Genomic DNA, 15,377 nt, shown 5'->3' with positions numbered 1-15,377 from the left:
CGGCCAACCAGGCTGGCAATTATGTTGCATTTATAATCTCTCATTCCTTTTACAGTACTCTTTTCTTTTCTCCGTTTCTAAGCCTTTTCAATAGCTTCCAGAATATTTTGCCACCTTCCTGATATTTGTTTTCTGTGGTCTTACCAAATTCTTCCCAGGACTTTGTTTAGCTAGTTTTACACAGTGTTTTGCTTTCTTACATTTTCTTTGTATTCTTAAAGAACACAAGCTGATTTACTTGCCAGGAACCTTCAGTATTTCTTCTTTTCCTTCACTGCCTTTTTAACTTCTTCAGTTCACCATTCTCATTTTTCTATCTTTGCAGACCACCTCAACACATAGCTTTTATTATTTGGTTTTTAAGTGATGGATATTTAATATTCTCATTACCTATTAGTAAATCTTATCAAATTGAATCCTTCTACTCACTGTATTTAGGTTTTCATTCTCACTATTCCATCACTCACTGGCTATTTCAATTTTTCAAAGCAGTTTTTCAGAGGATCAAAAATAATGAAGAAAGTAATTATTGGTCAACTTCACCACCACCTGAAGCTCACCAATTAATCTTGAACGTCAACCATTTCTGTATTCAAAGCTATTTTGGTAACTCATGAGCATCGTACCAAATCTGGTACAATGACTTACCTGATTTTCAGAGTGTGATCTACCATCTGCTCTTTGCGATTGGATTACCAATTTTCTTGCTCAGTATGTCTTGTTGGATAGTTTACTTTTTTCATATTTCTTCACTAACTGTGTAATATCCCCAAGCACAGTATTTTCTCACTGACCTCACATCCTATCCATAATTTTGTCCAATGACTGTACACTCTGTTTCTTTAATTGAAAAATCTAGTGATGTTTAAATAACTTATCTTCCTATAATAAACCTATAATATTTACCATCCAGCCCTTCTCAGTAAAGTTTGCCAACTCATGGGATAGAGGATGCACATAATTAACATAACTTACTGTATAGCCTCATTTGCTTTGGCATAATTATAACCTTGTTGAGAGGCTTATACGCTGTTTAAACATGATAACTAATATTTAAGGAATTGACAGCGTATACTAGAAATATAAATTAAATAAACTTTAATATATACTTTCCGATATTTCGGCGAACGTCACGTTGCCATCTTCTTGGGAACTTACTAAAAGACACGTGCACACAAGTACTAATAACAGCAAATGAGACTGAAGCTAGGAAGCTAGCGTTTCCTAAAGTCCTGATGGTGCCCCCTGGCGGGCTATATTGGTAGTTCTTGGCCTTTGGGCTGAAGTTCTTCTGATAATTGTTTCCCAAATTTGGGGCAGTCTCATGCATCCAAATTTGTTGAGGTTTGGCATGTTCCTAAGGGCTGAGGCTGATTCCATGAATAGTCTTTCATACTTGAACTTGCTGTGGTGTATGACTGTGGCTTTCTTCCATCTTATTCTGTGGCGAGTATCCAGAGCGTGGTCTGCAAGCCCAGAGTGGCTGTACTGGTGAAATCGGATGTAATCCTTGTGTTCTGAGATTCTGATATTTGCTGTCCTGCCTGTTTGGCCAAAGTAAGACAATTTACAGCTGCAAGGGACCTGGTATACACCAGGTAGGTCTAGGGGGAGTGGTTGGTCTTTAGTGGAGCGGATAAGGGATGCCAATTTTCTATGTGGTCTATAACAAGTGGTTAAGTCATGTTTTCTTAAGATTTTGTTGATTTTTTCTGAGGTGCCTCGGATGTAGGGAATGGTGATGGATTTAGAGTAATCTTTTTTGTGAAGGGGAGGGGGTGGTGGGTTGTGGATCACTGGGTTAAGTATTCTCTGAATTTTTTTTGGGGGGGGTAGCCATTGGCTGAAAAAGTGTCATCTTCAGTGGTTGGTCTTTAGTGGAGCGATCAAGCCCTAACCACTGAACTAAATCACATCCATGACAATTTCTCAGCCAATGGCTACCCCCCCCCCCAAAAAAAAAAAAAAAAAAAAAAAATCCAGAGAATACTTAACCCAGTGATCCACAACCCACCACCCCCTCCCCGTCACAAAAAAGATTACTCTAAATCCATCACCATTCCCTACATCCGAGGCACCTCAGAAAAAATCAACAAAATCTTAAGAAAACACGACTTAACCACTTGTTATAGACCACATAGAAAATTGGCATCCCTTATCCGCTCCACTAAAGACCAACCACTCCCCCTAGACCTACCTGGTGTATACCAGGTCCCTTGCAGCTGTAAATTGTCTTACTTTGGCCAAACAGGCAGGACAGCAAATATCAGAATCTCAGAACACAAGGATTACATCCGATTTCACCAGTACAGCCACTCTGGGCTTGCAGACCACGCTCTGGATACTCGCCACAGAATAAGATGGAAGAAAGCCACAATTATACACCGCAGCAAGTTCAAGTATGAAAGACTATTCATGGAATCAGCCTCGGCCCTTAGGAACATGCCAAACCTCAACAAATTTGGATGCATAAGACTGCCTCAAATTTGGGAAACAATTATCAGAAGAACTTCAGCCCAAAGGCCAAGAACCACCAATATAGCCTGCCAGGGGGCACCACCAGGACTTTAGGAAAACGTTAGCTTCCTAGCTTCAGTTCTCATTTGCTGTGATGTAGTACTTGTGTGCACGTGTCTTTGTAATAAGTTCCCAAGAAGATGGCAACGTGACGTTCGCCGAAATATCGGAACGTATTTATTAAAGTTTATTTAATTTATATTTCTAGTATACGCTGTCAATTCCTTAAATATTAGTTATCATAATTATAACCATCTAATTTTAAGGTGATGATTATTATTGCTATGCATGTTTAATGCAGTGTGGTATGGGCATTTCATGTTTGGTAACATTATGATATATTTTTTGATAAAAATGGTTTGCTTATTAAATGAAGATCAGATAAGTGTTTATGTATACTGTAGTAATTATGATTTATGGTTTTGGTGAAAATTTTATATGGTGTAATTTTTTTTTATTATTTGAGTTATAAGCTATAATTTATTTGTGCTATTAATCACTCTTTTGTTATGTTTTGCTTTTAGTATGAAATGTTTCAGCAATCTAAATCTTTAAGTGTGTTACCAAGTGATAAATTATGCTCTTCATCTGTTAAAAAGCATCACAGTCTTCCCTGTGTACTGGCACCATCAAAATCACAACTGGCTCAGTTGTCTTGCAGTTTAACAAGCATTGAAGAAATGGACAATGAGCAAGATCTTAAAGAAGAAATATATGTACTTAATCTAAAACTTGAAGAAACAGAAGATAGCCTTAATTCTCTAACGAAGGAGAATGAAATGTTAAGGAAACAACTGCAAAAAGAAAAACTTGTGGATACTGTAAGTTTTTAGACCATTTTGATATCCATATTCATTGATTTTCTTTCTCTTCTCTGTAACATGTTTGAGAGGAAGAAAAAATTTTCAGTATATATTTTAAGAATAAAATTTTGCTTAGAAAATTATCCTTGCAACAAATTTTTGTTCTGAATGCTTTCATGGTGGGCATGAAGAACAAAAATAATGGCCGTTAGAAAGGCCTTGTTCAAATTATGCCAAGAATTCAAGAACAGTGACTGACATAATATATTAATTCATAGAATTAGATGCTTTAGTAATAATTTCAATGACTTATGATCTGAAAACATTATATTAGCTCATAATTTTTAATATGAATAAGCACTGATAAATAACTACATTACAGTATTAATAAATACTATTTCTTTAAAATGATTAATTATATTACTCATTAAATAGTGCTTCTAATTTACATCTACAAAATACATTCTGACACACTGTATATACCCTTCATTTTGGCTGACAGATGGATGAAACCATCTGGAACTTCATTCCACATTTTGGTTGTGGTGCATTTTATTGACTTTTGTCCAGTTGCTTTCCTGTATAATGGTAGTTTAATTTTGCTACTCTGTATGTTTAGATATATAGATTATATATTTAGAAATGTATAGCTTAAGCTGGCAGTCACTTAGTGGTCAAAGCCAAATAACTGGGAGGAGATCTTGACATTGCCTTTCATTATTGCAATGAACTAACCAGTGGTTCTGACATAATGTCCAATCCTAACCTTCACGTGGTGTACTCGATTAGTAATTATCTACTAGGTACTAAATGAATGAGGATGGGCTGGCAATTTGGAACTTAGCCAACCAAATTGTACTCTCAGTTGACTTTAAACCAAAAATGCATATGATGGTACAACACAATGAGATTTCATGCTGGTTGTGGGAACACTCAGTTAAAGCCCCTGCTGTTTTCATTGTGGGAAACAGTGCAACCACACAGTTTAAAACCAGTTGGTTTAAAATGAAAAATGCTACTGGAACACGGTCCAACTCAACATGTTAGGTTTATTCTTCTTCTAGAAGAATAAACCTAACATCAGAAGAACAATCAACATAAAGAGTATTAATGACATAATGTCTAATCCTAACCTTCACGTGATGTACTCCATTAGTAATTATCTACTAGGTACTAAATGAATGAGGATGGGCTTGCTGGCCTGGTTGGCCGAGTGGTTAGTGTATCTGCTTTCCAGCCAAAAGGCTGTGGGTTCAAATCCTGCCATGGGCATGGATGTTTGTGATTGTCTGTAAAATAATAGTGGTGATGGTGGTCAGTAGATGGCATTGGTGTAGATGAGACGGTTTGTGGATGAGGTTGAGTGGTGGAGACTGAGAGTTGTAGAGTAGGTGCCCTTCCTTGATGAGTCTTAGGACTCCCTGGAGGTGTCTAATAATAATAATTAATGGAAAGGAAATCAAACTTGCAGAAGAATTGGAAAAGTACCATGTGGACATAATTGGCATTACTGAGACAGAGAAGACAAAAACAGGTGAGATGTTATAAGTATAGGATGTTATTCAGGCAATAATGATCAAAGAAATGAAGAAGTAGTGATAGCATTCAACACCAAATGTAAAAATAACTTCTTGATTGGAAGGCAGTTTCAAGTAGAGTGATATAGGGAAATGAACAATGGACAGTGAAACTGATTTATGTCTATAACACTACAGAAGGTTCTTCTAAGGGAAAAGTGATAGAATTTTTTAAGTCATTAGAAGGGACCACTGACATAAAGAAAATGAAAAAAGTGGTCCTTGTTGGAAATCTAAAGAGCAGAGTGTGAATTGAATCTCACCAGTCATAATAGAACATTTTGGGAAAATTTGGAAAGAAGACCAAAGCTAATAATAATGGTAAGTATTTGCTGAATTTCTACCCAGGACATGGAATAGTCATTCTTAATACCATGTTCTAACATCAACATGTGCACAAGTTCACATGGAAAGAAGACACAAGAAATGAGACAAGTCACGATACACAATTACTTAGTGCTAAGCAGGATAAAAATGGATATTACATTGAAAAGAACATTATGTAAGAAAGTTTTAAAAAGAATTAAACTTAAGCAGCTTTTACAAGTAAACTCTAGACTTGACTATACAAACTTTATTGAAGAAAATTTGAAGAAGTTTGAAAACAAGAACCAAACCCTGGATTCTTAGTGGCAAGCTCTGAAGAAGAAGACATTGATTGATTCAGCTAGGGAGGTAGCTGAAATAATAAATGGTGAAATTGTAAGGATAGAAAAATAAGAACACCATGAATAGAAGAAGTTAAAGATGCAGTTCTAGAAAACAAGAAAGCATACCAAAACAAAAGCATACCGAACTTTTTGAAAATAGAAGAAACCAGTGGTGCCGCCTGTTGTATCTTTTTTTGCTGTCGAAAGCAGCAACCTTTATTAGTGTTGTGTCAACTGTTTATGACATTTGTTTCATTAGAAGATGAGTTATAGTGCCAAGAGTGACAGTGTGTTTTGATGAACGGTCGGAAAATGAGTTTCAAACAGAGAGCTGCAATTGACTTTTGTGTTAAACTTGGCAAAAGTTTTACCAAAACTTATCAAATGCTTCAAAAAGCATATGGTGATGAATGCTTATCCCATACTCAAGTTTACAAGTGATTTAAGCAATTTCAAAGTGGTCGTGAGATGCTTGAGGACTACAAAAAGCTGGGCTGTCCAAAAACTGGACTGAGTGAAGTTAACACCCAAAAAGTGCGTGATTTCTTCAAAAAAAACCCGAAATCGTCCATGAGATTGATTGAAGATGAATTGGGGATTCCAAAATCAGCTGTGTGCAACATTTTGACTGAGAGTTTGCACTTTTTTAGTTTGAGTTTGGGCTAAATTGAATTCGCGATTTGTTCCCCACAAGTTAACTGACGACCAAAAAATTTATCGAATTGAACACTGCAAATATCTCATTAAAACCGTAAGGACTCAAACTTCCTTGAAACAAATGTACTGGTGACAAAACGTGGTGTTTTGAGTATGAGCCCGAAACAAAGCACCAGAGTGCTGAGTGGAGACCACCAGAAGAGGGGCATCCGAAAAAAAGTCACTTGGAGAAGTCAAAAGTAAAGACAATGCTGATTTGTTTCTACGATTCCAAGGGCATTATCCACAAAGAATTCATTACCCCTGGCCAAACGGTCAATGGTGAGTTTTATCTCAAAGTTTTGAAGTGATTGATAGTGACAATTTCTCGCTTACGGCATGAATATCGTGATGCAGGCAGCTGTTCACTTTTGCACGATAATGCATGATCTCATCGTTCGAACACTGTGAGACAGTTTTTGAGCAAAAACCAAGTTTGTGTGTTGGATCACTTGCTGTATTCACCCTGTGACTTAATCAGGTGAAAGGAAAGCGATATAACACCATTGAAAACGTTCAAGTGGCAGTAACCACGACCCTCAACAGTATCCCAAAAACCAATATAAAAAGCTCATTTAATGAATTAATTGACTGTGCCAAATGCTGTATTGAAGCTGAGGGAGAGTATATTGATTGAAATAAATGATTTGAATAATTATAATTGGCCTGGGTTTTATTTTCTATCAAAAGTTCAGTTTCTTTTTGGACAGAGGGTGTATGTGTAAAATTTATTTGTTAAAGAATTTTAACAAATGAATATATAAATAAATATCATCAAATTCCTGACATGTACCCTCCAGGGGTGTACAGGATATTATGATAGTACCTGATATTAGCTTTGCTAGAACATTCCTGGATGCTAACAATGTCAAGTTATTTCCTATTATCCTCGTTTTTAATATGCTATTCCCATTGATGTCGTCTGTTAACACCTTTAATCTTTCTCAGGACTCTCTAGTCTTTGGTCAAGTGTTTTATTTTTAACCCAGCTCTCAGATCCATAAGTTAGAATTGGTTTGAACTCTGTCTTGTATACAGCTAATTTACTGTTTTAACTAATATGTCTATTATTCCATATAACTTTATTCAGTTGACTTCCTACCATACTGGCTTTGTTGATTCTGTTTTCTATTTCCATGTTTAATTTACCGTCTTCACTAAAAATCGTGCCTAGGTAGCTGAAGTGTTTTACTTGATAGCTGAAGTGTTCTATAAGTTCTCCATTCACAGTGCAGTTCATATTTTCAATGAAGAGTCTGTTTCTAAGAAAAAAAAATGGAAGAAAAATGGAAAGTCTGATGCTAAGTGTCACATTAAAAGATACAAAATGAAAAACCTAAATATGAAGGCAGTCTCGTATCGCAGATATCATTCTTTACCACAAGTCTACTAAAATGGAAATGGAACAGACATCTATCCAGAAGAAAAGATGAGCAATAGACCACCATATTAACAAAGTGGATTCCAAAAGAAGTGAAACGAGGCCAAGACATCCTAAAAGAAGATGGGACAATGAACTATCAAAATTTGTTGAAAAAAATTGGTCAACCATTAATAAGAACAGAGAAAGATGGAAAGAGCTGTAGGAGGCCTTCATCCAGCAGTGGACTGAAAATGGCTGAAAAGGAGAGGAAGAATGTTTGTGTGTTTTGGTCTACAGTTCACATCTGAGAGCTGCTCAACTTTTATTTGCTTTTAAACTTTCTTATATGATCTTCTTTTCAATATGAAATTCAGTTTTATTCTGCTCAAGACTAAATGGTGATCACTTCCAATTTCAAATCCTCTGCACTCTAGTGTCCTTCACCAGTGAGAAAACATCACTATCAACAATAACATAGTCAATGAGACTTTTCATATTCCTTGCCTCTTCTCTCCATGTGAATTTGTGCACATTTTTATATCAGAACATTGTGTTAGTAATAACCAGTCAATGTGCTGAACTGAAATCCAACAGGTATTTGCCATTATTATTAGCTTAGCTCTTTCCTTCAAATTTTCCTAAAATATTTCTGTATGTGTGACAATCATTTCCTACTCTGCTATTTGGATCCCCAACAAGGACCAACTTTTCTTTTTTCATTGTGTCAGTTGCTTTCTCTAAAGCTTCAAAAAATTCCTCCACTTCTTACTTAGTAGAACCTTCTGCAGGTCCATAGTCACAAATAAGTCTTATTGTCCAGTTTCCATTCGATATTTGCCTGCATCACTCTACTTGATATTGCTTGCCATTCAAGATGATTAGCCTTGCATTTAGTTTTGAATACTATAGCCACTCCTTTTCCCCTGATTGTTATTGCCTGAATATTACCTTTTGTATTTATTGCTCAGAAAGATCTTACCAGTTTTTTTTTTTTGTTGTTGTTTTGTTTTGTTTCAGTCACCCCTATTATGTCGATCTGATAATAATCTAATTCCTCAGTCAGCTCCATTTCTTTGCCATTTAGGCCTTTTATGTTGTTCTTACTGATCTTGAAATCTGGTGATGTTGGGTTGGGATGTGTTTCAGGATTTGTTCCAATAGCTGACTTTTCACTATTCACCCTGGTTCCCGGACGAAAACATGGGGACCTTGTTTAACTAGCCGGCATGAAATTCTGTCATGTTGTACCATCATTTTATATTGTGATTTAAGCCAATAAGAATATAATTTGTCAGCTAAATCTCAAATCAGCTCGTTTGTTCTGTATCCAGGATACCTAACATTAGCTCAGAAGACCTGGTCGGTTCTCTGCATTCCTTTAAAGGCTATGTGGAGGTCTCTTCTCAGTTATACAGCTTTGATCCCTAAGTACCCCCCAAAAAATAATTAAATATCAGGAATGTGCAAAATGTTCTGGAGACTATTGAAAAAGCTTAAAGATGGAGGAAAGAGTGTTAAAAGGAATCAAAGATGATAAAAGTGACAAGAAAACTGAATATAAGTATATTTGAGATGTGTGGAGTAATTACTTTGAAAGACTATTAAATGAAACAGGCAGTGACAAAACCATACTAAAATATTTTCAAGAGGAATGCAAAGTGGAGTACATATCAATACTTGAGATAGAAAAAGCCATGTGAACCTTGAAATGTGGAAAAGTAGCATATTCAACGAGAAATGCTAAAATATGGAGGTATAAAAGTTTTACATAATTTAGAGGACCTAGTCAGAAAGTTGAATTCCAAATGATTGCATTAGAATTCTAATAGTTCCTGTCTATAAAAATGGCACTAAAGCTGAATGTGAGAATTACAGAGGAATTTCTTTTCTAAGTGTTCCAGGTAAGATTTATGCAACCGTACTTGAAAATCAGTTTATGGAGGTGAAACTTGGAGAAGAGCAAGCTGGTTTCAAGACAAATAGAGGTTGTAAGAATCAGATTTCACTTTATGACAATAGTGGAGAAATCATGAGAATATGACAAGGATCTGTAGTGAAGTTTTGTAGATCTGGAAAAGACTTATGAGAAGGTGCCGAGACAAGCTTTCCAAATGACTACAATTATATGGGGTAAACCAAACATTATACAGAGCAATACATAGTCTATATTTAATTTATGTATAGTTAGATACATGTTGATGTAAAATCAGGGGCCAGCCATGGATCACATTATGAAAGAAAATAGCATTAGGCCTGATATTAGAATTGAAGATGTCAAACTTAGCTCTTTGCTTTATGCAGGTGATGTTGTAACTCCTAACCACACCTAGTGCAAATCTCCAGGATTCTCTAAGTAAATTGAATAGCAGCTGTAGCAAATTTGGCATGAAAATCAGCAATAAAAAGACCAAAACTATGAAAATAGGAATGAACATTGAAAACTTATTTCAGTTGCATTCTGAGTGGAGATCCTTTAGAACAAATATTTAGGCACAGCTTTTAGTGAAGATGGCAGGTTAAATCTGTAAATAGACAACAGAATAAACATAGCTGGTATGGGGGGTAGAAAGCCGAATAAATTTATTTGGAATAAGAAAGAAATTAGCCAAAGTACCAGAACAGTTTCAAAACAATTTTAACTTATGGATCTGAGAATTGAATTAGAAATAAAGCACTCAGTCAGAGAATAGAGACCACAGATATGAGGGGTCTGAGAAAAATTAGGGGAGTGAACAGATGGCATCATTGGCAGAATCATATTAAAAGTGAAGACATTAGGAAGTAGCTTGACATTGTTAGCATTCAAGAACGTGTAAGCAGAGCTAATCTAATGTTGCCACTTAAATAGAATGCATGAGGAAAAGTTAGCAAAACAGGTATTTCATGCCAAGATGGCAGGAAAGAAATCTAGAAGACCAAGGGCTAGATAGATTGATTCATTGAGAAGTGTCTCAAAAGCATGAAATGTTAGATAGGGCAGTATTGGAGTGCTGACAAGTGATAGACTAATATGGAGGAAAATTGTTTATAGGAGATTATTAATAATGTAAACTTAATCATGTAGTGCTGTCATAGTGATCTGATCACTCCTTGAGTGTACATATTAGGAAATTGATGATGATAGTTAAAACTGATTATCAGATCAGTTATGAGATGGTGGACATTGGCTAAAGACAGGCAGAACAGGAACATTAAGGGGAAGGTTCTATATTTAGCAGTAAATGGAAAGAGGCTAAAGAAGAAAAAAAGAAGTTCAAGCTGATCAATTAGGTTATTCTTTATAGTATAGATAAGTTTCACCACATTTGTTCTTCTCCACTTGACATCTGTTCATGTAGAGGGGACTTCATTGTGATGCTAGTAGTCCATTTAATTTTTCCTTTTTTTATCATTTACATCCATATTTTTCACTCTATTTTTGAGTCTTTTAATTTATTCTATATGCTACAATCATTGGGATCTACTGCTCTTCTGTTGTTTTTGCATTGCAGTGTGACCTGTGGACACCTGGAAATGATAATCCTAGTTGTGTGCATGTTCTATTTTGGTCTCTGCTTCAGCAATACTGGGCAGACCTGGATGTCTCAACCAGGATCAGCTGGTGGGCTTGCAGTGGTCCACAGTGTTGTATTTAATTTCCTTCCCAATGGTCCAGATATGCCTATTAAAACATTAAACCTTTTCAGAGGGGGTAATATCAAAATGGGTCCTCCTTGATGCTCCATATGAGATTTTGTCTGAATTGAAAAATCAAGGAATGACAGTCGTCACACAGATTCTGATGTTGTTCTTGTACCAACCAGGATTTATCATCCTTACATTTAACTTTCTCATATGTCCAACTTCTTTGAGAGCAGTATTGCTGCCCTCAGACTCTGAATTCTTAATTACATAAAGGCTGCTCCAAGATAGATGTAGCAATTTATAGACCTATTTATAGTATCTCAGGAGTTATAGTTAATAGCCAAAACTGAGTATTATAGTAATATGGTCCTCTATGGGGACCATATTACTATAATACAGAACAGGCTTTGTGAGGGGGGGGGGGTTATCTTGTCTTTTTATTTTATTTTGTTATTTTTATTTTTTATTTATTTTTACCTCTTTCTATATTAGGGACAGTTGAGTTAGATAGGGGAAATGGTAACATCATAATGACATTGCAAAGGCATTTCACAGAACACAGCAAGGCGATATTGATAAGAGGATGGCTGAAGCAAGAGAGCATGGTGGAGTTGTATCAAAGAGTGGGTAGGTGACCAGCGGTTGTAAAAGGGTTGCTGATACTTTTTTGGCACATTAATCCTATTTTGAATAATTTGACAAGGAATATTAGCTTGTGAGAATTAGTTCTCTGAAGTGGTATATTGGTCAATAGGGAAATTACATCAAAAGAAATCATTATTTCATTATCCACCAAATCTGTCTTTAATTTTATCTTTGAAGTTAGTACTGTTTTTAATATAAGAGCTAATGTGGCCAGCAAGATGATTGAAAGACTAAAAAGATGTTTAGAAGACTAGAAAGATATTTAGTAGGAGAGCTGATACAGTCAGCTGTAGGATGTAATTGATAACTATTTTTATGAACTTTAGGATGAATGTAGATATGTGGATAACAAGCATGATGATTATGCAGTTTTTCAGTAGTGGGAGATACTCCATGAATGTACTCAGTAAGGAAACAACTGAATACATTTACATGGAATAACAGAGAAATTAGGCAGTATACTAACCAACAGTTTATAAAGGAGTGTTCAAACAGCTTTAACTTATGGATCTGAGAATTGTGTTAGAAATAAAACAGTTGAACAAAGATTGGAGACTGCAGATATGAATTCTGAGAAAAATTCAGGGAGTAAACAGATGGCATCGATGGCAGAATCGTGAAAAATGATTGAATTATATGATAAGTATTTGACATTGTTCACATTCAGGGATGTGTGAGCAGAGCTAATCTTAGGTGGTATGGTGCATTCTTGTTAAGCAAAACAGGTATTTGATACTATGATGGCAAGAAAAAGACTCAGAGAAAGCCCGTGATCTGGGCAGATTGATGAGTGTCCTAGAAAACAGAAATATATTGATTTGAGATTAGTTATAATGTAAACTTAATCGTACAATACTTTCATAGTACACTGTACATGAGAGAGATTAGTTGCATTATAACTAATCCCAAATATATTGATTTGAGATTAGTTATAATGTAAACTTAATCACGCAATACTTTCATAGTATACTGTATACCCTTTAAGATACATATCAGTAATTCGATGACGATTTGCTTTATACTGTTTGTGGTTAGAATTACTGAATCTATTTAACAACATGTTTTTGGCATATTCATTCATAATGCATAGAACATAAATACACATATCTACCATTATTTATTTATATATATATATATATATATATATATATATATCAGTGATGTGTATCCATTTCGGTTGGGTGTGTGCTGTTGTGACTTAAACAATCTGCGCTACAAAATTCACATCAGAGTGGTGGACAATGTGTTTGTTTTAAAATACTGTATATTAGAAAAGAATAATGAAGGAGAATGGTATATTTGAATTACTCAAAGGTGTAAAATTTGGAAGAGGACGAGGCTTACCTCCTTCAACTACAATACTATTTCCCATTGTAAATATGGACAAAAAAGTTATAAATTTATCGAAAATTATATATTTAAAACTTGTCTATATTATTATTATTATTATCTGAGAACTCCAGGGATTCAAGGACTCATCCCTGACATAACTGACGCAATGTTCCAATATAAAAATGTGCACAAATTCACATGGAGAGAAGAGGCAAGGAATAAGAAAAGTCTCATTGACTATGTTGATATTTTATTGTTGACGATCACTATTTAGTCTTGAACAGAATAAAATTGAATTTGATATTGAAAAGAAGAACATATAAGAAAGTTTTAAAGCAAATAAAATTTGAGCAGCTCTACATTATTCAAGAAAAAATGAGAGTTTGAGAACAGGAACCGAACCTTAGAGATTCAGTGGCAAGCCCTGAAGAAAACACTGATTGATTCAGCAAGAGAGGCATGTGGTGAGATTGTCTGCAAGGATAGAAAAATCAGAACTTCATGGTGGACACAGGAAGTTAAAGAGGCAGTGAAGGAGAAGAAGAAAGCATATCAAAACTCCCAAGCAAATAAGTCAGCTTGTGCTCTTAGAGAATACAGAGACAAATGTAAGGAAGCTAAACACTGATTAAAACTAGCTAAACAGAAGTCATGGGAAGACTTTGGTAAGAACATAAAAAATAAATATCAAGAAGATGGCAAGATATTTTGGAGATTGTTGAAGAAACTCAGAAATGGAGGAAAGAGTGCTGTAAAAGGAATTAGAGATGATAAAGGTGACATGAAAACTGGAGAAAAAGATATCCTTGAAGTATGGAGTAATTACTTCAAAAAATTGCTAAATGAAACAAGCAGTGATAGTGATAGTAGAAAAAGCCATTAAAGGCCAGAAATGTGGTAAGGCAACACGAGTAGATGATATTCGAACAGAAAAGTCTTACACTGGCTGCACTGCATAGTTAAGAAGACCTGGGCAGAGGGACAAATTCCAGTTGATGGGAGTTGACTCTCATACTATCCATATATAAAAATGGAAATAAAACTGAATGTGAGAATTGCAGAAGTATTTCTCTACTGAGTACTGCTTTTAAGATTTATGCAAGTATACTTGAGAAACGGTTGAGAAGGATTGTGGAAGAAAAAGCTGGAGTCAGGCTAAATAGAGGCTATGAGGATCGGATCTTCACTTTACAACACATAGTTGAGAAATCATGGGAAAACAAAGATCTGTATTTAAGTTTTGTAGATCTGGATAAGGCATGTGACTAGATGCCAAAATGAAGCTATTCAATAAGCTACAGTTATATCCTGTCAATGTGGCATTATACCAAGCAATACTTAGTCTTTATTTGAATTGTAAGTAAGCACTTAGAATTGAAGGAATTACAGGAAGATGATTTTATGTTAAATCTTGTGTCAGACAAGGATATACATTATCCCCTCTGTTATTTATTATCTATATGGATCACATTATGAATGAAAGTGGTATTAAACCTGATGTTGTACTTCCAAATAAATCCACCACAATTCTGCAAGATTCCCTGACTAAATTGAATAACTGTTGTAATAGATTTGGTATAAAGGTCAGCCATAATAAGACAAAGACAATGAAAATAGGCAGAAGCATTGAAAATATGAACTGCATCGTGAATGGAGAACCTATGGAACAAGTGAAAAATTTCAGCCACTTTCGCACGATTTTTAGTGAAGATGGTAAATTAAATATGGAAATAGACAACAGAATCAACAAAGCTGGTAATGTAGGAAGTTGTATGAATAAATTTATATGGAATAAGAGAGAAATTAGTCAAAACCAAATTAGCTGCATACAAGACAGTGTTCAAACCAATTTTAACTTATGGATCTGAGAGCTACATCAGAACTAAAACACTAGACCAAAGACTAGAGACCACTGATATGAGAGTCCTTAGAAAGATTAGGCCCATGAACAGATGGCATTATCATTATTAAAAATGAGGATATTAGGAAAGAGATTGACATTGTCAGCATCCAAAAATGTTTTTGCTGAGCTAATTTCAGGTGGTATGATAAATTTAGTTTGATCCTTTATCCAAGTGTGTGCAAACAAAATTTGCGCCTGAAAGTATCTTCAGGACTGGGGTAAAGTGGTACAACACCAGGCAACTCCTTGCAAAGGTGGAGAAAGCTA

At 35.3% G+C, this 15,377-nt stretch overlaps 1 protein-coding gene across 5 annotated transcripts in view; it reads left to right on the top strand.

Annotated features, from left to right (window-relative positions):
- The window catches only part of LOC150103910 (uncharacterized), a 589,709-nt gene that overhangs the window by 323,715 nt on the left and 250,617 nt on the right, over nucleotides 1-15,377 (top strand). For all 5 annotated transcript variants that reach the window (XM_090397176.1, XM_090397175.1, XM_090397178.1 and 2 more), the window contains exon 12: nucleotides 3,042-3,338. In XM_090397176.1, coding sequence (XP_090253302.1) covers nucleotides 3,042-3,338 — 297 coding nt within the window. The remainder of the gene's footprint in view (nucleotides 1-3,041; nucleotides 3,339-15,377) is intronic.

Source organism: Typopeltis vanoorti, chromosome 8, assembly GCF_054136105.1.
Source record: "Typopeltis vanoorti isolate ZY-2024b chromosome 8, IOZ_Tvanoo_1.0, whole genome shotgun sequence".
Lineage (NCBI taxonomy): Eukaryota > Metazoa > Arthropoda > Arachnida > Uropygi > Thelyphonidae > Typopeltis > Typopeltis vanoorti.
Note: the sequence above shows the minus strand (reverse complement) of the source record. Positions and strands in the feature narration are given on the sequence as shown.